Source organism: Chelonoidis abingdonii, chromosome 11 (assembly GCF_003597395.2).
Source record: "Chelonoidis abingdonii isolate Lonesome George chromosome 11, CheloAbing_2.0, whole genome shotgun sequence".
Lineage (NCBI taxonomy): Eukaryota > Metazoa > Chordata > Testudines > Testudinidae > Chelonoidis > Chelonoidis abingdonii.
Window position 1 is genome coordinate 10258206 of NC_133779.1, and position 24003 is coordinate 10282208.

Sequence of the window (24003 nt, forward strand, 5' to 3'; positions counted from 1 at the left end):
AATGATAATGCAGCACCACAGTAGTGGGGATGCATGCTGCGATCAAACGTGGGCTTTCTATATAGAGAGTATCATGCGATTAAATTAAAACATAAAGCCACTTTTTTTTTTTTTTGAGACATTAGGGCAGGGATGGGCAAACTTTTTACATCGGGGTTGCAAAATTATATAGAGAGCTGGGTAGGGAAGGCCCTGCCTCCCATCCACCCCCCCCAGCCCCCTGACAGACCCCCAGGACTCCTATGCCCATCCAACATGCCTGCTCCCTGACCGCCCCCTCCAGAGACCCTTGCCCTTAACCACCACCCTGGAACCCCACCCCCTATCCAACCAGGGGCAGCAGGTTTGTATGATTTTTGGTGGTGCCCAAGCAGAGTTGTCCCATCCATAAGATGGACCGGGGCAACCACCCTGGACTCTGCGCTTTGGGGGGCCTTGTGCTTTAGGGGGACACAGGGTCCAGGGCAGCCTGGGGGTTTAGTGGGGGGGCTGGCACCAGCGAGCAACTTAGCCTCTTCCCCCCAAACCCCCGCCCCTGAGCAATGCTGGGAGCTGGTGGGGTGGAGCAGAGTGGGCTGGGGCCAGGTCACTTGCTGCTGCCAGTGCCAGGCCCCCCACTATACCCCCAAGCTGCCCTGGACCCCTTGTCCCCCTGAAGAATGGGACAGGGCTAGGCATCACCATGTTACGTGATGGACACTTGACAAAGTTATTAGACTTAGTGATGGACATTGGGGGAGGTAGGGGACATTATGTCATTCAGTCATTCAACCTGTAAAATAGCACACTATTTTCCACACTGAAAAAAAAAGTAACCTAGTTAATAATGATAATAAAATCAACTCATATAATTAATAATGCATGTATACTGTATATGAGTTTATTGTATGAGAAATGAAAATGAGCTTCCTTTGGAATTTTACAAGGCACTTATATCACTTAAACACATTTGTTACCCTGAGTAATGATAACACTTGCAAATCACATAAATAGGGTCCCCTGCCTTCACCCCATTGCAAAGGCGCAGGTGTTATTGCTGGCTGCCCTAGGGCTGCAGAAAACCCTATGGGCAAAACATATGGAAAGAAGAGGATCAGTTTATACAGAGGGCTGAAGGAGGACTCCCATAGTGCATTAATTAACACTCAATAAATACATCAAAATTAAATACATTATAGAGATAAGAACCTGTAATGACAACTTTACTTCATGAGAAGCTCCAGAGAAAGAAGACCTAGAGAGAGTAAAGGGAGGGGGAATCCCAGGGAGACCAAAGGGGCTGGTAGAGGGAGCAGACAGAGAACAAGGGTAGAGGCAGAGTGGCTGCAGGGTTAGCCAAGTCTTCTGCATCTCCCCTGTGGGTGGCGACACTGATCTCTATCACTGTAAGAGGAAACAATAGAATGGAATGCCCAGAAGAATGAATGACTTGAGGACAATTTTCTGAGGGACCCATACCCTTGCAGAACTTTTCTAGCTCTGAGATTTACATTTCTACACAGGGTGGTTTGGCCCACAGAAATAAAAATCTGCACATCTTTGATGTGTTTTTGGACCAATGGAAAAAACCAGATACAATTCAAGTGACTTTTAAAATTCCCTATGAAACTGAGTTAACAAAACCAATCAGCTTATGAACAACCAGAAAATATACTTTTCAAGTGAAAAACTATAACTGGACATCTTTGCAAAGAAACTGTAAGTTTTACAGGAAAACCACTAACTGTCTGGAAAGGAAGAGTAGATTTAATTACTTGCCTCAGTGAAATTAAATATCCAGAGAATTGCTGTGCCTGTGATGATGATGACTGGGGTTTACTCACCTGTGGCTCACCCTCCCTGTGCTGTGGAGGCACAGCCAGAGAGGTCTGCATCTGCAAGCATTTGGCTCAGCGTGGAGCCAGACACACTGCCCCAGAGCTCTGCCCTGCATTAGGGTGTGCCTGGGCACACCCTGTGTACTCACCTATGCTGGGGTACCTTTTACACTGCTTTACTGTGAGAGCACCCACTCTTGGGCAGGTAACACACAGTCTCCAGCATGTACCTTGCTCCCAGCAACACCGTATGTGCTGCTAGTTAGCCACTTACGAATTACAGTACCCCACCGGAGAACCCCAGAAAATTCTCTGGTCCCAGACTTTCCTCCAGAAATGTGCATCTTGCCCTGTCCAGAACACTACTGAACAATGCAATTTCATGTGAAGTCTGTCCTTTCATCAGTGGAACATGACAGGCACCAGCCTTTTTATGACAAATGGACTTTCCAACACACTTTAATCCAAACACACTGATTTGATAAAACAATAAAACAACATTGTTAACTACTGGGGAAAAAAAGATTTTCAGTGACTACGGGTAATGAGGCATAAAAGTCAGAATTGTTTACAAAATAAATGCTAGATAAAACACAAACTAATGTCTAAGTTAACAAGCTAAAATGGATTCAAAGCAAATGTTTCTCTCACATATGCGAGATGGGCTGGCTTTCCTTTCAGCCAGGACTCCCCCTAACCTGCCCCTGCTGCCCAAGGTCAGTTCTTCAGCAATTGTCATGAGCAGAGGGAAAGGGGAGAGAAAGAGGCTCAAGCATTTTCCTCACCTCTTTTTATAATTTAGTCCTTTGTACTAGAAACAGCTTCAGTTCTCAGCTGAATCATGGTGCCAGGAGTGGACACCTGACCAAAGGAGCCAATGGAAAGGCTAGAACTTTTTGAAATGGGAAAGTAACTTTCACTTTGTCGTTCTCCGGAGAAGGCTACACGGAGTAGCAATGCTGTGTATGGCTTGAAGCAGGTATGAAAATGTATCTTGCATACTTAGAAGAAATGATTTGGATAGGGAATGTTTAGACAGACACAATCAGGTTTATTTTTTATGTTGACTTTTGGATCTTCTCTATGCTATCCTAGATGCTTTTGTTTGCTTGTAAGCTTTAAGCTGAACCCCCAAGAAAGCTATTTCGGGTGCTTACAAAAATTAATTGTTTCTTTTAAGATCTAGCAAAAAGGCTAAGTTCCAGATGTATTGTCTTCCTTTTCGATTTTAATCAAATTTACCTCTTTTAAGAACAGGATTGGATTTTTGGTGTCTTAAGAGGTTTGTGCATGTTGTTTGATTAGCTGGTAGCCATAGCTGATTTCCTTTGTTTTCTTTTTCAGCTCTTTCCCAGAGGGGAGGTGAAAGAGCTTGAGGGCACCCCAAAGGAAGGAATTCCCAAATATTCCTTCCTGGGTCCAAGGTTTTGTTTTGTTTTTCATTTGGGTGCTGGCAGCATTTACCAAGCCAAGGTCAGAGGAAAGCTGTAACGTTGGGAGTTTAATACAAGCCTAGAGTGGCACGTATTATTTTTTAGAATACTTGCAGGCCCCACTTTCTGCAGGCAGAGTGACAGAGTGGGGATTCAGCCCTGACACATACTATGTACAAAACTGATCATAATTTTGTAGAAGAGTGAACATAGGGGTACAAACTGACACAGCATCTGTCTATGTGTGTTCCTAGCAGATATGTGGGTATTTCAGTCCATTAGAAGCAGAGTGTTCGGCATCTTCAAAGACGTGGGGAGCTGGTCCTAGGAATTCACTGGTTTAAGTGTGACATTGTCTGGAATTGTGAGACCCTTTATATTATTATTATGTTATTATTAATACCAATATGATAAAATTGCAATGACTCATGCTAGATGTGCCATGTAAGGTGTCAATGAAAATATCATGATTTTCCAAGTATGATGATTTTGTTTCTACCTTTGTATCACCTTTGTATTTTGAGTTATAGATATGTAGGGTATATCTGTATTTCCAGACTTGTGCAGTCTTTCTAGGTGACAACCCCAGGTATATTGGTATCACTGCTGCCTAGCCTGTTTGATGGCCCATCTAGGGTCACTGGCTGTACTATGAACACATGGAAAGGACCAAGGGGATACACCTATTAAGTCCACAAGACATGCAGGGGTATTTCTGTACAAGGAGAACGCCAAGGCTTTTCCATGCTATGTGCTGTGAAGCTTGTATTTGGGACACAGGAAGTACAAGCCACATGGCAAAAGGAGTATAAAGGACACCTGCGTCATGTGGATTTTGTCTTCAATCCCTCTTCCTACCTCTGGAGGAACTTCTCTACAAACTGAAGCCTTGAACAAAGAACTGAATGATGTGGGTGTGTTCCAGATGGACTTTCAAGCCAGCAACTCACCAATACTGCTAAGAACCAGATACATAGATTTCTGAATGTATCTGACTGCTTTCCCATCTAACAACTTCTTTCTTTCTTTCTTCTTTTATAATAAACTTTTAATTTAGATGCTGAAGCATTGGCTGGAAGGATAGAATTTTGGGTAATATCCAAACCTATACTGACCTGGTGATGTGGCTGACCTTTGGGGTCAGAAGAACATTTTGTCTATGCGTGCAGCGTTTTTAAGTAACCTCTCACTGTACTGGACCTAGGTGCTGATTGGGAGTCAGAGAACTGAGATGCAATAAAGGGGGCTGTGTGATTTCTTTTTTCAGCTTCTCAATAACCAGTGTGGGGGACCAGGAGCACAGCTTGTGACTGGTCATTGAGTTTAACTTCAGTGTTAACCACTAGCCTTTGGAGCATCTGCTCTCCCTTCTTCAGCCTGCCCTGACCTTGGCATTTTCAGTGAGGACTGCCCCAGGCACACCAGGTCAGACTAAGTACTGAAGATAAATTACTAGAATGCTTTTTTATGACCAAATCTTATGAAATCAACTGAACTCCTTTGTTTTCTTTCATCTGAGCAGGGTTTCCAGTTTCCAAACCTGATGTGATCTCCCAGCTGGAACAAGGAGAAGAGCCATGGGTCCCAGACCTCCAGGGTTCAGAGAAAAGAGAGATCCTGAGAGCTCACTGCATAGGTGAGGAAACATTAAACCAACTCAGAATCTGTAAGTGCCTGAAGGAAACATCTGGGATCCACTACAAATCCCTTGGAAGATCTCTCAGTTCATTATTGTCGCTACCAGAGGTTACCTCAGGGTAACTATAGCTCATGGCTTCCTGTAGATTCTAACAGACACCAGGCAGTAGCTTCCTCCCTTTCCCATGTGAATTTGGATGGGATGTGAAGGCCGAATTGATCCCCTCCTCTTTCCTGTTTGGGGGAAGAGTTTGGGGGAGTTCAGTTCCTAATTTTTATTTGATGTCTCCCCAGCACTTGTTTTGGTTTGGTCTTCTCTTTTCCATTCCTGTTTAAGGTTTCTGTGTCTATCACAGCAGGTGATGCAATGGTATGTGAGCAAGAGGACCAGAATTCTCAGCAGGAAAATGTTGAACAAGTGGATAAACACAGAGAATTATCGCAAAGATCGGAAAGGAATGTGTCCAGGAGTTATGAGCAGGAAAAATCCTGTGAGATTGAGCACAGACCAGAAAGAGAGCCAGGACACCAGCTAGGGGAGAAAGGGGACAAATGTATTTCCTGTCGAGGAACTCAGAAGGATTTCAAAGAAAACACAACAGAGCAGGAAATCCTCAGGGGAAAAAGAAAAAATCCATGCACTGAATGTGGAAAAAACTTATGTGACTACTCAGCCCTTATAAAGCATCAGAGAATCCACACGAAGGAGAGGCCCTATGAATGCAGTGAGTGTGGGAAAACCTTCAGTCGCAGCTCGCACCTTATTAATCATCATAGAATCCACACAGGGGAGAGGCCTTACGAATGCAGTGAGTGTGGGAAAACCTTCAATCACAGCTCGCACTTTATTAGTCATCAAAGAATCCACACAGGGGAGAGGCCTTATGAATGCAGTGTGTGTGGGAAAACTTTCAATCGCAGTTCGCACCTTAATAGTCATCAGAGAATCCACACAAAGGAAAGGCCCTATGAATGTAGTGAGTGTGGGAAAAACTTTACTAACAGCTCAAATCTTAGTAGGCATCAGAGAATCCACACTGGGGAGAGGGCCTATGAATGCTGTGAGTGTGGGAAAAGCTTCACTTGCAGATCAGGTCTTTTTGAGCATCACAGAATCCACACTGGAGAGAGGGCCTATGAATGCAGTGAATGTGGGAAAAATTTCACTCACAGATCAGCCCTTTCTAAACATCAGAGAATCCATAGAGGGGAGAGGCCCTATGAATGCACTGACTGTGGGAAAAGATTCAATTATAGCTCGCACCTTATTGGGCATCAGAGAATCCACACAGGGGAGAGGCCCTATGAATGCAGTGACTGTGGGAAAAACTTCATTCACAGATCTCACCTTATTCTGCATCAGAGAATCCACACAGGGGAGAGGCCCCATCAATGCAGTGATTGTGGGAAAAGTTTCACTAGCAGCTCAGACCTTTCTAAACATCAGAGAATCCACACAGGGGAGAGGCCCTATCAATGCAGTGAGTGTGGGAAGACCTTCACTAACAGCTCAGCCCTTTCTAACCATCAGAGAATCCACACAGGGCAGAGGCCCTATGAATGCAGTGAGTGTGGGAAAACCTTCACTAACAGCTCAGCCCTTTCTAACCATCAGAGAATCCACACAGGGGAGAGGCCCTATGAATGCCCTGAGTGTGGGAAAACCTTCAATCAAAGCTCGCACCTTATTCGGCATCAGAGAATCCACAGAGGGGAGAGGCCCTATGAATGCAGTGAGTGCGGGAAAACCTTCTGTTGGCACTCAGCCCATGTTAGCCATCAGAGAATCTGCAAGGGAGATGAAGATGATGATAACCTTTAGGGCTATCAATAATTTTTTTTTCTGTAATACTTTGGCTGATTACCACATCGTAACTTTTAAAGCTGTTTGAACAGTTTGCAGCACCATTATCCCTCAACTTGTCCAGATGAGGGGCCAATTTTGGCCTTTTTTCAGTTTGCCCTGTTTTAAGGTGGACCCATTTGTCCTTTCTATCAGCTCCATTGTAAGTAATTTGAATGTGCCCTTCCTATCAGGAGCCAGGGAGCCAGGGAGCATCACATTTATACCATTCCTCCTGTTGCAACATTATTGTTAGAGTCACCAGTGATACAGATTTTATCATTGCCAGTTTTTCTCACGTTGCTCTAGGTTGTGCTGAAGAGCAGATATATTGGGACTTTTTCAAGTTATATTATTTAAATGAAGAGGAGCAGGAGCAGGGGCAGGAAAAAGTGTCATTTCAACCGCTGTGTCACTGGAAGGAGATGGGGTGACTCAGAGATTCCTTCTTGCCCCATAACACCAGAACTGTTACCTTTTTTCTGAGCTATGCAGAGTTTATCTTCTTCACATTATATCCATCCACTTCTCAAAGTATGATGTGATGAAGTGTTCTTAGTTGCTTAAAGATGATACTTTGACTTCTTTAATCCTATACTAGAGTCGCTGTGACTGGAGATGAAAGTGTCAAGGACCCGGAAGGGAAATTCAAATGGATCCCAAATACAATGTGATCATTTTGAGTTTAAATCCCATCTATTGGTATAGCCACTTCTAACAAGGTGGTTGTTTTGTCCCCCATTATGGTGATGGTAGGATACTAAAAATTGTGTAAATAATATAACAGACTATTGAGACAGTGCTGAGTAAAGCAGGTTTGAATGGATCAGAGGAGAATGTGATGGGAGAATCTCTTGTCCTAATTCTTAATAATCAGATGTAACCTGCTCTGGAGTTTCACTTGACACTTTCATTGTCATGTATTCTATCTCTCTGAGATGTGGATTTCTATCTTTCCTAGAGGCTCCTTGGTCACTCAGTTGGATATTAGATCAGTTTGATAGGATATAGCTCAGATTTTTTTGGAGACTTTAAGATAAATGACCATTTGCTAAAGTCATCATTTTTCACTTCTGTTTTGATTTTCCCCATCCCTCCATGATGACATGGAGAAAGTTCAGGTGCAGTTCTGTCAAGAGGAAAGACCTCTCCAATTTACTGGACATGCTAACAAAGAAAGAGTGGTGATTTAAAATCTCCACTCAGAAATGGTGAATAACATCAGAAACCCAACTAAGTGGAGGAAGTGCATATGATCAGAGTGCAGTTCAGTTGTTTAAGTCAGTATTGTCTCAGATGATCTGGGGAAAGTATTCCATGGTAAGTTGTTTTGAACTAGGCAAAATATCAATGTATTTTGTTCCCAAAGCATTTGTAATCCAGGCCCCATAAAGGTCTCTACTAGCTAATCCTATGGTATGGGAGATGCTGCCCTTCATGGCACAGATGTTGAGGAAATAGAAGTGTGGGTTTTGTTTAATTTATCCTTTGTAGTTGCTTAAAATGTGTATATAATTAAATCAGCATTGGAAATCTAATAGCTGCAGAAAAATAGCTCTTTTTGACTAGAAACTCCAGCTTTGGTAACTAACAGAGATTCTGATCCAGACCTGTATCCAGTCCTGTGACTGGAACTGTGCAACCAAATTAAAGAAAAGCTGGGCATGTTTTGTTAAGCCACTGCTAAGATTTTGAGTGGTTTTGTAAAGGATTCTACTTCAGACAACTGTAAATGTACCTTAACCAAGGCCAAAGATTTGAAAACAACTGGACTTTAAAGAGTACACACCCAATTCTTGCTTTCCACTCCAGTAAAGGAAGCTATGGTGACCAATGACCCAAGGAAAATTGTTTGTACTATTCCACTTCCTCGTTCAGTGTCACTGATTACACTTCCAAAAGATACCAGGGTTCAACTGAGAACAATCATCCTTCACCATTTGGATTCAAAGAGAGAGTGCTTCATAGGACATTCCTTTCCTGTGGATCTGAAACTTGGCTGCCTGATTGGGTAACAAGGACTTTCAGGCTATAGAAATGATGGTAACTAATAAGATAACAAATATGTCAGGCTACAGTTTTAGACTTCAGGATACACACATGTTCTGTTGTGTAGCTATGGCTACACAATAAAGCCGATGTTGGCGCAGCTGCATCAATGCTATTACAGACACTCTAAGCCAATGGGACTGATCTCTCCTGTTGACTTTATTATTATCCTCCACAAGCGGCAGTGGTTATATTGGCAGGAGAAGCTCTCCTGCTGGTGTAGCCCTATCTACACAGGGTTAGGGCTTTGTTACTATGTAGCTCAGCGGTGTGGATTTTTCACACCCCTGAGCAATATAGTTATACTGATAAATGTCTTTAGTGTAGACCAGACAGTTTTCTCTTGTATTTTATGCATTTACAGCACTTCTGCTCTATCTCCTCCTTTGAAAGATTAAAAAGTGTGAAAAGAGAGGTATTTTTCCTCATGATGCAAACGCCCACATTGGAGATCACTTCCACAAACAGACATGGCAGATGAATCAGAGATATATGAACTCACAGAAGTGGTTGGGGTCTACATTGGAACAAACCGTAATTTGAGCCAAGCTTCAGTTGTTGGGATTGGGGATATATATTACAGGCATTTGTAATATTTGAATATGTTCTTGTTACCAATGAAAATGAAGTTATAGTTGAAGTTACTGGTTAAAGAGTAAGAGACTAATTGTGTGATAATCTGACTTATTTTGGAAAACTGAAAGCTGACTTGTTTGTTGTTTTGTTAGTCATACAGGAAATGATGGTTAATCTTGAAGAGTTAATTTGATTTAATTTACCACCTGTAGTGTAAGAAGTTCTGGTAGAAAACCTTACTCCAAAGGTTGGGGTCAGAGAATGTGTGTGAGAAAGAGTATAAAGAGAATATTGACCCAGGATATATTTTAATTTTTTGTGTTTCAAATATAATTTTGTTTGCTTAGCTCAAAGTCAATTTCTATTAAAAGGAAAACTACTCAAGGAGACAAGTTATAAAATGTTTTCCCCACTTAGTCTGTAAGGGTCATTGACTTCCCCACTTCTCTAATTTTCAAAGGAAAGGCCTGACATCTGTCATAGGATGTGTCCAACATGTAGGAAAGTTGCAGTCGTCAACCATCAATACCAAGGAAAAGGCTGAGTCCATTGCCTTTCATATCAAAAAGCCATCTAAAGGCTGGTCTGTACTGAAAAGCTATATTAACATAGCCACAACTCACAGGAGTGTGAAAAATCCACTCCACTGAGTTAATATGATTTGAGCCCCGGTATAGACAGTGTTAGGTTGTCAGAAGAATATTTCCAGTGTTTGAAGTGTAGACATAGCCTTAGACAGATTGATCCCATATGGGAATCAAGTCATGACATCAATTCCAATTTTGACCCATCTCCCTGTATGTGAGAGAGCTGCTAGTATGGAGGGCTGAGCCAGCTGTCCAATCATCTGGTTCCTCAACTGTAGCTACAGTTCTTAGTGCCCATCAATCCAAAGACTGAGAGAAATGGAGAGTTCCAACCATTGTCATTTTAGTATCTTATTGTTCCTCTCTGTTTTTTGTGCTGGCCTTTCTGTTATATCAGGGTGTGAGTGTATAGCTCAGTGCATGTGTGACAAAAGCTTATTGGTGCCTTTGTCCCATGCACGGTGGATACTCCTGGAGGGTGGTAGCAGAGCCAGACTCAACATCTTGTTATTTTTACTCAGTTCTTATAGTATTTCTCCCATGCAAGCCTCTGGAGGACGCTTTGTCACACAGCTGTAACCTTTGATGAGATAATCAATTAGCATGTATCACCTCCATGATGCCTGGGGGAGTTACCTTGTGTATCTTTGTTCTTCAGCCATTTGGCCATCTTGTCCGGGATAACAGCAGGGGTTCTGGCCTGCCCTTCGGGGTCATCCAGTCACCTTCGCCTTGCACATCCTTCGTCCCAACGATGCGAGAAGCTATAATACTCAGGCTGGCACTGGTACCTCTTTCATCTCCTATTTTCCCATGCATACATTCACACAAACACTCTTATTCTCTATTTCTTCTGCCTTTACATCTACTTCCTACTTTCCCCTTTAATCACCATCCTCTCTTTAAATCCATCTTCTAACACTTCCACTAAATCAATTAGCATAAAGATAGGAAAAGAAATAAAAACATAATAAAACATTCAAGAAAGGCATAGCCCTTCAAAGCCAATAATAATTATCTAGTAAGGCTTTTATCTTTCCCCTTTTTGATTTAACTATTTTGATTCTGGCTAACGCTAACGACAAGTGGTTCTTCATGAAAGGCTGGAGCGTGGCTCCTAGGGACTGCCAATCACTGCAGTAGACTGAAGTGTGAGGTGAGAATCTACTTAGGAAACGTAACTGTTAAAAAGTGTAGGTGGCATTTTGTGATTTTGTTTTGTTGGTAACGGTTGGTTTCCATCAGTCACATTTTGTTTCTGTTTAAATCTCTCTCCTTTGTTAAATAAATTTCATTTGTTTAATAACTGTATTCAAGTGCTGTGTGTTATACAGTAGCAGTGGCCAATAGTAAAACTGGTAACCTGGGATATACCATTGCTTTGGGAAGAGAGGATCTGGGATTTCTGAGTATTTAAGGATCAGGGCTGGACCCCAGAGGGGGACACACTGAAGGAACTCAGGTGTTAGGGGGCCTCTGTTGTCAACTGGCTGGGCTGCTGTGGCTCAGAGGAGGGTGCTGGGTGACTTTGGTTGCAAACATCCAGCTGCCAAATGCAAAAGTCCCTCTTACTAGTGGCAGGTGGCAACAAGGAGACTCACAACCCTCAGCACCCTGAGAAGGGTCACTATCTGCATCTATGTTGATCCACCTGTCAGATCCACACAGGGAAAGCTACCTATAGCATAGTTCCCTGAATAAAATTGCCCTAAAACTCTACCCTATGAAATAATGGAACATGTGCTCTCTGCGTTTGAAAGCATGTAAAGAATCCAAGCGCTGGAGGGTAGGGATTGGGTGCAGTGTGACCTAGACAAATTAGAGGATTGGGCCAAAAGAAGTCTCCTGAGGTTGAACAAGGACAAGTGCAGAGTCCTGCACTGAGAAGGGAAGAATCCCATGCACCGCAACAGGTTGCAGATCCACTGTGTAAGTGGCAGTTCTGCAGAAAAGGACCTGGGGGTTACAGTGGATGAGAAGCTGGATATGAGCTCGCAGTGTGCCCTTGTTGCCAGGAAGATTAATGGCATATTGGGCTGTATTAGTAGGAGTGTTGCCCGCAGATGGAGGGAAGTGATTATTCCCCTCTATTTGGCACTGATGAGGCCACATCTGGAGTATTGCGTCCAGTTTTGAGCATCCTACTACAGAAAGGATGTGGACAAAATAGAGGGAGTCCAGCACAGGGCAACGAAAATGATCAGTGGTCTGGGGCACATGCCTTAAGTGAACAGGCTGAGGGAACTGGACTTAATCTGCAGAAGAGAAGAGTGGGCAAGAAGATTTGATAGCAGCCTTCAATTACCTGAAAGGAAGTTCCAAAGGCGATGGAGCTCGGCTGTTCTCAGTGGTGACATATGACAGAACTAGGAGCAATAGTCTCAAGTTGTAGTGGGGGAGGTCTAGGTTGGATATTAGGAAAAACTCTTTCACTAGGAGGGTGGTGAAGCACTGGAATGGGTTACCTAGGGAGGTGGTGGAATCTCCATCCTTAGCATTTTTTAAGACCCAGCTTGACAAAGCCCTGGCTGGGATGATTTTCTTGGGGTTGGTCTTGCTTTGAGCAGGGGGTTGGACTAGATGACCTCTTGAGGTCTTTTCTGACCCTAATCTTCTATGACTCTAAGCAGCTGCAAGTGGTCGCAAAATGTTTCTTTGTGCTCACATCTGTACAGACACATCTGGGAATGGGCAACGGGATGGATCACTTGATGATTACCTGTTCTGTTCATTCCCTCTGAAGCACCTGGCATTGACCACTGTTGCAAGGCAGGACACTGGGCTAGATGGACCATTCGTCTGACCCAGTCTGGCTGTTCTTATGTTTTATGTACAGGACTGAGGCTCTTACAAAGCAGAAATGGGGGGAGAGGCTCAAAATTTAAATCAGTTTTAGAGAGAGAGGTGTTCAAACACAGTGAGACTTGATGTACAGAAGAAATAAGAAGTGATCCCCAGCTCTTTCCCCCAAGGCTCAGGTGGGGATTAGCTGGAACAGCTGCAGCTTCCGTTCTGAGGGGAGCGGTATAAGCTGTCTGCCTGGTGATGCAGCCCCCCAGCTGGTTCTCCTGGGGCAGATGGGGAGTTGCTGGGCAGGGATGCTGCACCGGCTGGGGTCTGAAATATGAATAGGGATCTAAGGACTCTACACCGGCCTCCAGTGGGGGTCAAGGATGTTGAGGCAGTGGAATCTCAGCATCACAGTCATCAAGATTCAAAGCTGCTTGGGGATGGAGAGGAGGGGGGTGACTCTGCTCGATTTTTAATGCATCCCCTTAACTACTCACCCATGACAACCTGGCAGCTCCCTGCTTTGTCATTGCACTGTGGCTGTGTTCTCTGTGGAAAGGGTCTCCGGGAACTGGTATTTGCAGCTACATTAAAGATTCATCCAAGAGAAGGAAGTGTTAATGTCTTAGAAAGAGAAGTCGGTGTGTGTGTAAGATGGGTGGGAAGGTTTCCAGAAATCAGTTTGCTCCAGTGTCTTTTTTCTGGGATTTCCTTTAGAAAAAGCTGAAGCAGGGAGCAAACCATCTGCCCTTTCTGACGCTCAAACTCAGGAGCTTCAGCTTATGAGATTGACATGCTCCCAACTACACTAAGAAGGCTGTGTAAGGCTTTTGGCTAAGTGCATGAAGGAACCTCCTACACCAGTAACTCGGGCAGGGATAGAGCCAGGGTTGTGCTGGAAGAAGCAGGGAGATCTGGTGCCCAGACACCTTTCGTAGCACCAAACAAATCAACTCCTTCTGGCACTGAACAATCCACCTGGACTAAGAGCAGCACTGGGGGACTTTCTTCTTGCCACTTCTGCTGGCATGACCAGGCATCCTGGAGGCCTTTCTAGAAGAGAATTTAGAACTGAGTTGGCAAAACCAATTTGAAAACAGGAAGCTCAGATTTAGACTAATTTATTTATAATATTAAATAGTCCTTCAATTCCAGTGTCACAATCAATACAATTGCTTCAGCCTGATAGTTTCCCAAAGGGAAAACCTAAATTCCCTCCACGGGGAGTGGAGAGAAAACACTTTTCAGAGTCCAGCAGAGACAAGACGGATGAGGGTAAGAGCTTGCAGAGGACCAACCTCTGTTGGTGAAAGAGACAAGCTTTGAAGCTAACCCAGAACTCTTCTTCAGCTCTGTGTAGCCCAAAAGGTCATCTCTTCAATAAAAAGCAGTTAGAAGGTAAGAATAGTCAGACTGAGTCAGACCAGTTCATCTAGCCCATTATCCTGTTTTCCGACAGGCCAATGTCAGCAGCCACAGAGAGAATGAACAGAACAGGTAATCATCAAGTGATCCATCCCGTCACCCATTCCCAGCTTCTGGCAAAGCTAGGGACACCATCCTGCCCCATCCTGGCTAATAGCCACTGATGAACCTATCCTCCATGAACTTATCTAATCCCTTTTTGAGCCCTGTTATAATCTTGGCCTTTACAACATCCTCTGCAAGGTTAACTGCATTGTGTGTAGAAATACTTCCTTTCATTCTTTTCAAACCTGCAGCCTATTCATTTTATTTGGTGACCTTCCTACTTATTGTGCTATGAGAAGGAGTAAATAATACTCCCTTCCTTGGTCCCTTGAAAGATATTATGTGACCCCCACCCCCATCTCTCATGTCCTGGAACCAACACTGATACAATAACACCACAAATAGCAAAGGTCAAAGTCAATGCACATGGAAGAAGCATCTTGTGTTTCATTCCTTATGTCCTGGTCCCATCCTGTGGTATTTTGCACAGAAACATTATTTCCTCAGGAGAGAGACAGAAGTGAGGGTTGCATTCCTGTACTAAACAGTCACTAGAAGGAGACAGACAAAGGCCTTTAGGACAAGGCATCCATCACTGTCAAAAGATCATCTCCCTCCTGCAGGTCACTGGCAGCCTGAATTTATTCCTTATCCTCTCAGTCTGGGTGCTGGACACAGCACTACACAGCCCCTCTGTATGTAGCAGGAACAAACACAAACCTGTCTTTAAAACAAGCTGTCCCCTTCCTTCTCAGGGAAGATTTTGCTATGATTGAAGTTGAGCTTCAGTTCCCTGCTCCATGGGGTGGGGTAGGTGTGGGGCCAACAGATCTCCCACTGAGATCTGTTTTCTCCTTTGTCCCCTTTCATTCACTTGAGATGGTAACTCTGCTCCCAGCTGTCAGGCAGCCTCCAACCCAGCCACCCTAGTTACTAAGTCCATGGTCATAGGTCATCAACTTTTCTAGCACCCACAGTATGCAGGAAAGTTCACCCTGCCAGATGCATTGGTGGTATAGTGGAGCACATTGCTGCTTTCCAAGCAATGGATCTGGGCTTGATTCCCAGCCAATTCAACATTGGCTTTTCTCTTTTATTTTTTCCTTGTCTGGAAGTGGTTTCATTTCAGTCACGCTGTGTTGTAATCAGGGTCAGCGCTTCCATTTAGGCGACCTAGGCAGTCGCCTAGGGCAGCAGGATTTGGGGGGGGAGGGCGGCATTTTGCCGCCCTTGGCAGCAATTCGGCAGCAGGGGGTCCTTCCGCACCCCAGGTCTTCGGCGGCAATTCTGCGGCGGGTCCTTCACTCGCTCCGGGACCACTGCCGAAGTGCCCTGAAGACCAGGAGCATGGAAGGACCCCCGCCTAGGGTGCCAAAAACCCTGGCACCGCTCCTGGTTGTAATCACATTATCAATAGAATGAGACAATAAAAGTCTCAAAGCCCAACAGGTCATAGAGGACGGAGGCACACAGAGACTGGAATATACAGGGAGCTGCAGCGCACATCGTTGTGTCATCTGAGAAAAACAGAACCCTTGGAAACCTGCATCTCCCATTCCCTGGCCTTCCGTGTTATGTTTCCAGCTGCATGTGATGTTTGTGTGATGTTCCTGCATGATGAGGAAATAAAGTTTTGGGTCAGATTCCTTTGCTGTGTCACTTATAATGACCTGAACAAAAGGGAGGCAAAATAAAAATAAACCCAAAATTGCCATACAGTTAGGGAAAGAGAAGATCATAGTTAAGCCAAACACTTCAAAATAAAAAAATAATACTAAGGGGGCGGGGAAGGAAGATCAGGTATGTGGAGAGCACCTTGATATTTGAACTCAGATTGCTAGAATCAAAATTCAGACTTGGCACTGTAGAAAACCTGCTACTACTTCTCTCTGGACACCTGTGATGATCAAGATTGAGTTGAGGTCACCTGTTCTGTCTCAATCATTTATTGTCTCTCTGTCTCTCCCCCGTCCCAATTTCTCTCCTCCAATGTCTATTCATTTCTCCTCTTGCTCCCTCTCCCCCTGCCCTTTCCCGGGAACTCACACTCTACAGCTTATAGGAAAAGCTGAGTTTCCATGTTCTGTACATGCTCTTGTGTCAGCAGATGCGTGACCCTGGTCAAAACCAGTCACCAGAACACAATGGCTCTTTATGGAAATTTCACTGCCTACTCCCCAAAACACCCCCTCCCCAATAAAGGGAGTGGGGGTACAGCTCTGACTGAGAGGCTCTAAGCCCTAAGGATTAATTGCTTATTTGTATAAATATATCTTTTCTTATAAATTTGAGTATTTGATGTAATAGGCTCATAGATTTATATTAAAAATAAGTTTGGCTGTAATGCAAGAGACCTACAAGCTAAAACCCTGTATGTGAAGCTAAGGCAAAGTTAGCACCTTTGGAACCCTTATCCAGAAAAGTAAAAATAGAAAAAACACCCACTCAGATGTCTAGAGACCTTTTGCCTAAACCAATAAAGCATGAAGATGGCAAAGGGTATTTTTCACAGTTGTACCCACAGACTTAACCAGTACACCACAAGTGCGTACATACCTGTCATCCATACGCACATACATACTAGCCTATGGGGTACGTGTACCCTAACATTTCCGTGGGGGAAGGATGAAATTTGGGCATAAGAGGAAGGATTTCCAACCAATGCCCTATAAAAAGGCGATGCATCTCGCCATTAGGCAGGCAATCTACCCACCTATCTACCCCTGTCTACTCTTCATTTGCCTTCACCTTCAACAACGTATTGATGCTACCCATCTAAGACAGCTATTGACTATTAATAGGCCGCACTTTATTCCTTTTCAAACTTTAAGTTTTAAGGGAAGTAGGCTAAGCTTGGTTTCCCTATGCTTTTTTTCAGTTTAAGGCTTATTGAGTTAAGTTAAAGAGTAAACAGCTTTACCAGCTTTGCATTTAGCTTCCTCTGCTAGAGGTGTGAAAACGGAGCTGCCACAGACGTGGTCCCTTCTCTTCCAACACCAGGCTATTAAAACAGAGTGTGAGTATTAACCAAAGTTTGCAGCACATAATATTGTATTATCATATGTATCTCTTGAATAACAGTAATATAATTGTAACTCTGTTTCTAATTGTTTTACCATTTGCTTACTATTTCATTGATTTTAATAAAAGGTCTTTATGACTATATCTGTCTCAGTGTGAGCATCCTGTCATTCCCCCAAAGGTCCTTTTATAGACTCTGTAAAGCCTGATTCAGGACGAACTTTATCTTCTCATCAAACAAATTGGCGAGCCGAAACCCATACTAATTAATATCCATAATATTATTAATATTGTTAATTAGTTAAAATTGATTAAATAAAATTAAATTAAGTAGATAAATTAAATCAACCTTACTAACACACCCCAAATCAGGCTACACTAATTGGAAGTCATACAAGCAATTCCCTCAGATATTCCAGTTCCCTTGTATCACCACCAGCACCACTCCTTTTAGGGATGAATAGTTGTGAAAACCAATACCCCAGTAAAAGCAAAAAGGTTCTCTCAAAGGACTAAGCGCCAGATCCAGGTCAATACACAAGTCAGATCTTACCCACAAATCACGCTGTTGCAAATCCTTTAGCACTTAAAATCTAAAGGTTTATTCATAAAAAGAAAGAAATATAGATGAGAGTTAAAATTTTTAAAGGGATCATTTGCATCCAGTAATGGCAAAGTTCTTGGTTCAGACTTGTAGCAGTGATGGAATAAACTGCAGATTCAAATCAAGTCTTTGGAGTACATCCACAGCTGGGATGGGTCATTCAGTCCTTTGTACAGAGCTTCATTTTGTAGCAAAGTCCCTCCAGAGGTATGAAGCAGGACTGAAGACAAGATGGAGACGAGGCATCAGCCTTTTACAGTCTCTTGCCATGTGGTCTTTGCTTTCTTTGTCCCAAGGACACTCTATCCAGCACGTGGCATAGAAAAACCTTAGAGTTCTGTCCATAGGCAGGTCCCTGCATACCTTGCTGAGTCACAAGCCGTATCTGCCTTCTCTCGATGGGTCGATTGTATAGCTGATGGTCCTTAATGGGCCATCAAGCAGGCTAGGCAGAGCTGACACTAATTTGCTTGGCTGGGGTGTTCCCCAGAAGCATAGCACAAGTTTGAAATACGGGCAGCACAGAGCCAATATTCATAACATCAACTACAAAAATTATACATATCTAGAGATAGCATAATTATAATCAGCCAATCATAACCTCTCCATAGACCCTTTACGCGACAACCTTTATACGATATTGGCTGCAAATATAGAACAGTGGTTGCAGCGGTGATCTATACAGTTACAGATTATGTCAATAACGTCACAGGAGGTGACAGGACAACAGTGAGACTGATACTGGAATACTGCCTCCAGTTTTGGTGTCCTCATTTGAAAAAGATGTTGTGAAATTGGAGCTGAGGCAGCAAAGAGCCACCAAATGTTCTGAGGGCTGGAGGAAAATGTCTTCTAGTAAGCTATTGAAAGAGCTCAACCTATTTAGCTTCTCAAAAGAAGATTGAAAAGTGACGTCATTGAAATGTTGAAGTGCCTTAATGGAGAGAAAATATTGGCTATTAAAGGGCTCTTTAATGTAGCAGAGAAAGGCATAAAAAGACCCAATGGCTGGAATGTGAAAAGAGAGAGATTCATATTACAACTAAGGCACAAATATTCAACAGCGAGGATGATTCACCACAGGGGAACAAGCTACCAAGGAAAGTGGTGGATTCTCCATCTCCTGATGTCATTTAATGAAGACTAGATGCCCTTTTGGAATGTGTTTACCCCAAAAGTAGCTATTGTGTCATACAGGAGGCCTGTGATATGCAGGGGGTCAGATTAGATGCTCTAATGGTCTCTTCTGGCTATAAAGTCGACTAATTTCTGAAAAACTGAGTGTAGCATTGGGAGCAGCGTCTGATGTTTTACTATCTAGCCGACTTGCTTCCTAGAACAAATGCTCCTTGAGTAGGGTGATCCACAGGGAGTAGCTCGAACCAAAGTGCCTGGCCAGGGACAGGACATTAGCACAGCAAGGGAGGGGTGTGGCAGTGACAACACAAAAGCCTTTTGCAGGACCTCAGACTATTGGTCAAAGGTGGTGGGGAGGTGGTGACCTCACAGAGAGATGCTGACATCAGCCAGGCAGGACAGGGGTGAGGGGCCAGGGAAACCTCAAAGACCCCTGTGGCTTTGCTTCAGCAAGTTTCCTTCTCAAGGTCTCTCTTTGAAGACTGAGGGAGTATTCGGGTTCACGTACGTGAGCGCCAGGAGGAACCTCTTTCGAGTTTTCTCCTTCCCTTTTAGTGATTTTACTAGAAAACAGACATCCCTGTTTAGAAGGTAAGAGCCTTCTCAAGATTTGAAACCTGTTCAGTCTGATCCATCTGGTGACAGCTGAATTCTAGGCATGGAAAACACGAGCTTAAGGAGGCAGAATTTTATTCCACACCTGGGATTTTGTCCCTTAGAATCACTAGGGACATTAGGGTTTGTCCTTTTTGTTTCACCTTTTCCTCCATCCCTCCCTCCTTTCTCTTCGTCTCTTGCTTCTTTTGTCCTTTCTTCTGTTCCCCTCCCAACACTAGGAGAGAGAGAGAGAGTGTGTGTGTGTGTGCGCGCGTGTGTATGTGGGTGTGTGTGTTGCGGGGGAGTGTTCTGCAGCTCTCACTGTGGGAGGTCCACCCAAAAATGTGGGGCTGAAATAGTGCTCGGGCAGTGATCCCCACCAGTGACCTGGGCTATCCTTTGGGCTCTCTGATGAGAACCCTCAGCCTCCCATCCTCAGTCACTACCCCGATTGGCTGAACAGGGGGTTATTGACAGGGAGGAGACTCAAGTCCTTGTTATTCTCTTTTAAGACCAAGTAAATAGGTCATAACCAGTTGTATGTTTAATGGATTTTGCTGCTTCTCTGCATTAATTGTCTCTGAGCAGTTCATGATTCTCTCTAACATTGCAGTTCTCCTAAAATACTTGCTGAATAATTACTGTGCACTGTTGTTGGTCTGGAGCTCATCTGAGAGCACTTTATTCAGGTCTTTCAATGTATGAAATTGAAGATTCGATGGTTAGTTTGAAAATCAGGGCTCTTGGGTCCTGTTCTCAACTCTGCCACTGACTGGTTGTGTGACCTAAAACAAGTCAATTCTCCTTTCTCAGCCTTAGCTTCTCCCTCTTTCAAGTAGGGATAACAGTGATCCGCTCCTACCTCAACACACTGTCTCACCCCACACACAAGCAGTCTCCACACTGCAGTTGAAAAGCAGCTGACAATCTTCTTGGATGCCCATGGAACAATGGGATAGAGAAACCTGCATCACTGAAAGTACAGCCATAAAGACACCACACACCAGCCTTGTGTGGCAGGCAAGAATCAAACCTCCACAGAAAGACCCCTATGGTATCATAGCCCAGCTCCCTAAGGCCTCAGCTTCAATCACTTAACACAGGGGCCTTTCTACACTCTGGTTCTGTTCTCACTGAAGGGTCATTTCCAATTGTTCGCTCAGACCAGCTTCCCTAGCACACTCCCTGCTGTGCAGCTCTGTACGTGTGGCCATGGCTGAACAGCAAGAATTCCTGCCCATTTCCCTACTGGCTGGAGCATGGTTAGAGTGTGTTTGTGGTTAATGATGTTGCTATAGATTGTTCATTTCCTGCCTTGGCAACTCGACAGTCCCTTTTCTCAACATATCTCCAGCACATCAGTCCCTGGCTGGGTCTCCTGGGCAGTGGAAAACATCCCTTGTTTGGTGCTGCCAAGGGGATCATGCAGAGCTTAGATGTCCCTCGGTTTGGATCAAAGGGGGATGTTGGATGGAATTTATCACACAACCCTTCCTGTTCCCCAGAGCCCCATGGGGAGAATCTAGAGAAGGGGGGAGTCATTCCTCCCCTGCGCTCCCAAAAGAGCTGCTAGGACTCCTTCCTCCCAGCTACTCACCCCTGGATTCATCCTCAGCTCCTGGGATCTTTCTGCTCCAAAGGCTCCAGAGTCCTGGGGTGGGGAGGGCGTCACTGCACAGTCTGAAACACAAGGGAGGTTTCTGGAATTGAAGGAAGGAGCAGAAAATGGAGAGGAAAGAAACAGAGAGAAAACGCCTCTTCTCTCTCTCCTCCCCCGCATCAAGAAATGTTACCAAGGACCAGTGTTAGGAGAAATGGTGCCCTGGGCAAAACTTGTACTTTGACACTTCCCCACTGCCCCTGGACGATCCCCCTCCCCCTTTACCGCAGGCTCCTGCACTCCCAACCCTTGCACCTCTTTCACCCCTAACTCCTGTCCCCTCCTGTGCCCTAACTCCTACACTGTGTCCTCTTTGCTCTTAACTCCCGCACTCCCCTCCTGTGCCACCTGCCACTGCCCCTCTCCTGCACACCCTGCACCCCTGACCCCTGCACCCCCTCCTGTGCCACCAGCCATTGCCCCCTCCTGCACCCCCTTCACCCTTAACCCCTGCACCCCTCCTGTACCACCAGCCATTGCCTCTCTCCTGCACCCCCTTCACCCCTAACCCCTGCACTCCCTCCTGTACCACCAGCCACTGCCTCTCTCCTGCACCCCCTTCACCCCTGGCCCCTGCACTACTCCTGAGCCACCAGCCATTCCCCCGCTCCTGCATCCCCTTCACCCCTAAGCCCTGCACCCCTCCTGAGCCACCAGCCATTGCCCCTCTCCTGCATCCCCTTCACTCCTAACCCCTGAGCCCCATCCTGTGCCATCAGCCATTGCCCCTCTCCTGCACCCCCCGCATCCCTAACCCCTGCACTCCCTCCTGCACCCATGTCAGAACACTGACCTGTGTGCATGGAGCAGCTGGCATTGCTGCCCGCTCCTCCCTGGAATGCTGCTCCTCCGGGCACCCCTAGGGGCTGCGAAGGCTTGGGGGCAAGAAGCAACATCATCCAAGCTCCCTGCATCGAGGTCACGTTCGTCAGCCGGGCTGCATAAGGGGAGGGCAGAGAGCAGCAGCTTCTGATGCTCTCCGTACAGCACAGCCCAGGTGGGGAAAGTGACCAGGACGCATGGAGCACATAGTGTTGCTCCTCGCTCCCCCCAACCGTCTATGGGACCACAGAGGAGAATTGGAGCAGGGGAGAGCAGTGAGCACCTTCGTACTGCCACACAGTGCCCTTTGACCCCGTGGAGCCCTAGGCGGCTGCTGGGGGGCCCACCCCTAAGGCCAGCCAGGCTCCCCAACACAGCAGAGAACACAGAGAGACTGGCCACACACTGAGCAGTGGTAGCCTGGGCGGCTCGTAATGGAGGCTCGGAGGGACTCAGCCTCCCCAAACCTTGTGTCACCAAGGGGACAGTGGAGCCCATGACAAGGGGCCCTGGCCAAATTAGGCCCCTCTGGAAAAGTCTCCCCCCTGTCAGCCCCAGGGCTGGAGGAGCTCCCACTCCGTGCTACGGCCAGGGGGCTGCAGCAGGGGCACAGAGCTTCTCTGGTCTCGGGGCCGCAGTGAGGCCGGGGTAAAGGAGTGAGAGGGTGGGGCCAGTGCCACCAGATTAAAGAAATAAAAGGGCATAGTTGGGGGATTCCTTCAGAGCCATGCCATGCCTTTGGGTCCCAGTCTGGCTGCCTTGTTGGACAAGAAGCACTTCTATGCTGGGCAAATGATGGTAGCCAAAGAGGGAATGTATCAGATTCCAAGTTCAGACTGCAGGAAACGTGAATGCTGAGTCCAGAGTCTGGTTTGGTCTCTTAATTTTGCTATTAAGTTTTATGAATTTGTATAATTTCTCCACCTCTTGCTACTCTGAAAGATTAGAAAGTGTGAAAATAGAGCACAGGTGGTTTTTCTCATGATGCAGCCTTCCCATGAAGTGTGAGACCCCTTCCACCCACACTTCTGGGAGAAGTCCCAGGGAGAAATGAACTCACAGAAATGGAAGGCTCCTAGGTTATTGTAGAATGTGACTTCACACAAAGCTCACTGGGTGGAAATGGGAATTAAGAGAAAACTGCCCTATTGGTTTATATTTTGTAATCGTTGAATAAGTTGTTACCAGCAACAATGAAATTAAACATGAAGTTAATTAGTGTAATGTGAGAGGCTAATTATGTGATAACTGTCAGTGTTGCAATATAATTCAGGTTTTCTTCTAGTTCTCTCCCTGCCCCCTCCTACTATCTAGGAAATGGAGGCTCATCCTGAAATTAAAACCTCACTCCAAAGGAATTAGAGTGGGCGAATAGGTGAGAGAAATAGCATGTACAAGAAGAGAGACCCAGTAGAGACTGTAATTATTTCTATTTCAAATGGAATTTATTTTGATAAATTTTAAATCTTCTGTTAGGAGGAAAATTACTTGAGAGGGTACAGTTAGAGGGTAAGAGCCACAGAGTTCCCCAGGTCTCTTGTTTGCAAAGCAAAGATGTCACATCAGGCAGGAGATGTCAAAATCTGAAATGGTGATGGATGTGTGATGGGAGCTTTTCTGGGTTGATGGGGGAGGGTTGGAGGGGTTGGTTTTTTAATGTAATTTTTGTTTTGTTTTTGCAAGCAGTTATTTTTAGAGGTGGTGAGTCCCCTTTTCCTTTTGAGCACAGATGTTTAACCCTCAGGCCTGGCTCTGGAAATCTCCTTAGAACATATTTGATATCTTTGGGGTTCACACATCCACACTACATGCAGTTCACAGCAACAGATATTTTGAGAATCCTGCTGGGTTAAGCAGGCCTTTTCCAAACTGACATTGGCCCAAAGTCTGCCTCAATTCAGCTGGATTGGGACGCATCTGTATCACAGGAGTGGTTCACACCTGATTTGCCCAGAGACC

At 45.0% G+C, this 24003-nt stretch overlaps 2 protein-coding genes across 9 annotated transcripts in view; one reads left to right on the top strand and one right to left on the bottom strand.

The window, feature by feature from the left end:
* LOC116826458 (uncharacterized) overlaps positions 1–24003 on the top strand; it is a 614657-nt gene that overhangs the window by 346706 nt on the left and 243948 nt on the right. For 5 of the 8 annotated variants that reach the window (XM_075071421.1, XM_075071426.1, XM_075071425.1 and 2 more), the window contains 2 exons: positions 4770–4916; positions 5245–9195. In XM_075071421.1, coding sequence (XP_074927522.1) covers positions 4770–4916; positions 5245–6710 — 1613 coding nt within the window. In that variant the 3' untranslated portion in view covers positions 6711–9195. The remainder of the gene's footprint in view (positions 1–4769; positions 4917–5244; positions 9196–24003) is intronic. The other 3 variants (XM_075071422.1, XM_075071423.1, XM_075071419.1) reach the window with 2 other exon arrangements.
* LOC116826460 (uncharacterized) overlaps positions 1–24003 on the bottom strand; it is a 290132-nt gene that overhangs the window by 41982 nt on the left and 224147 nt on the right.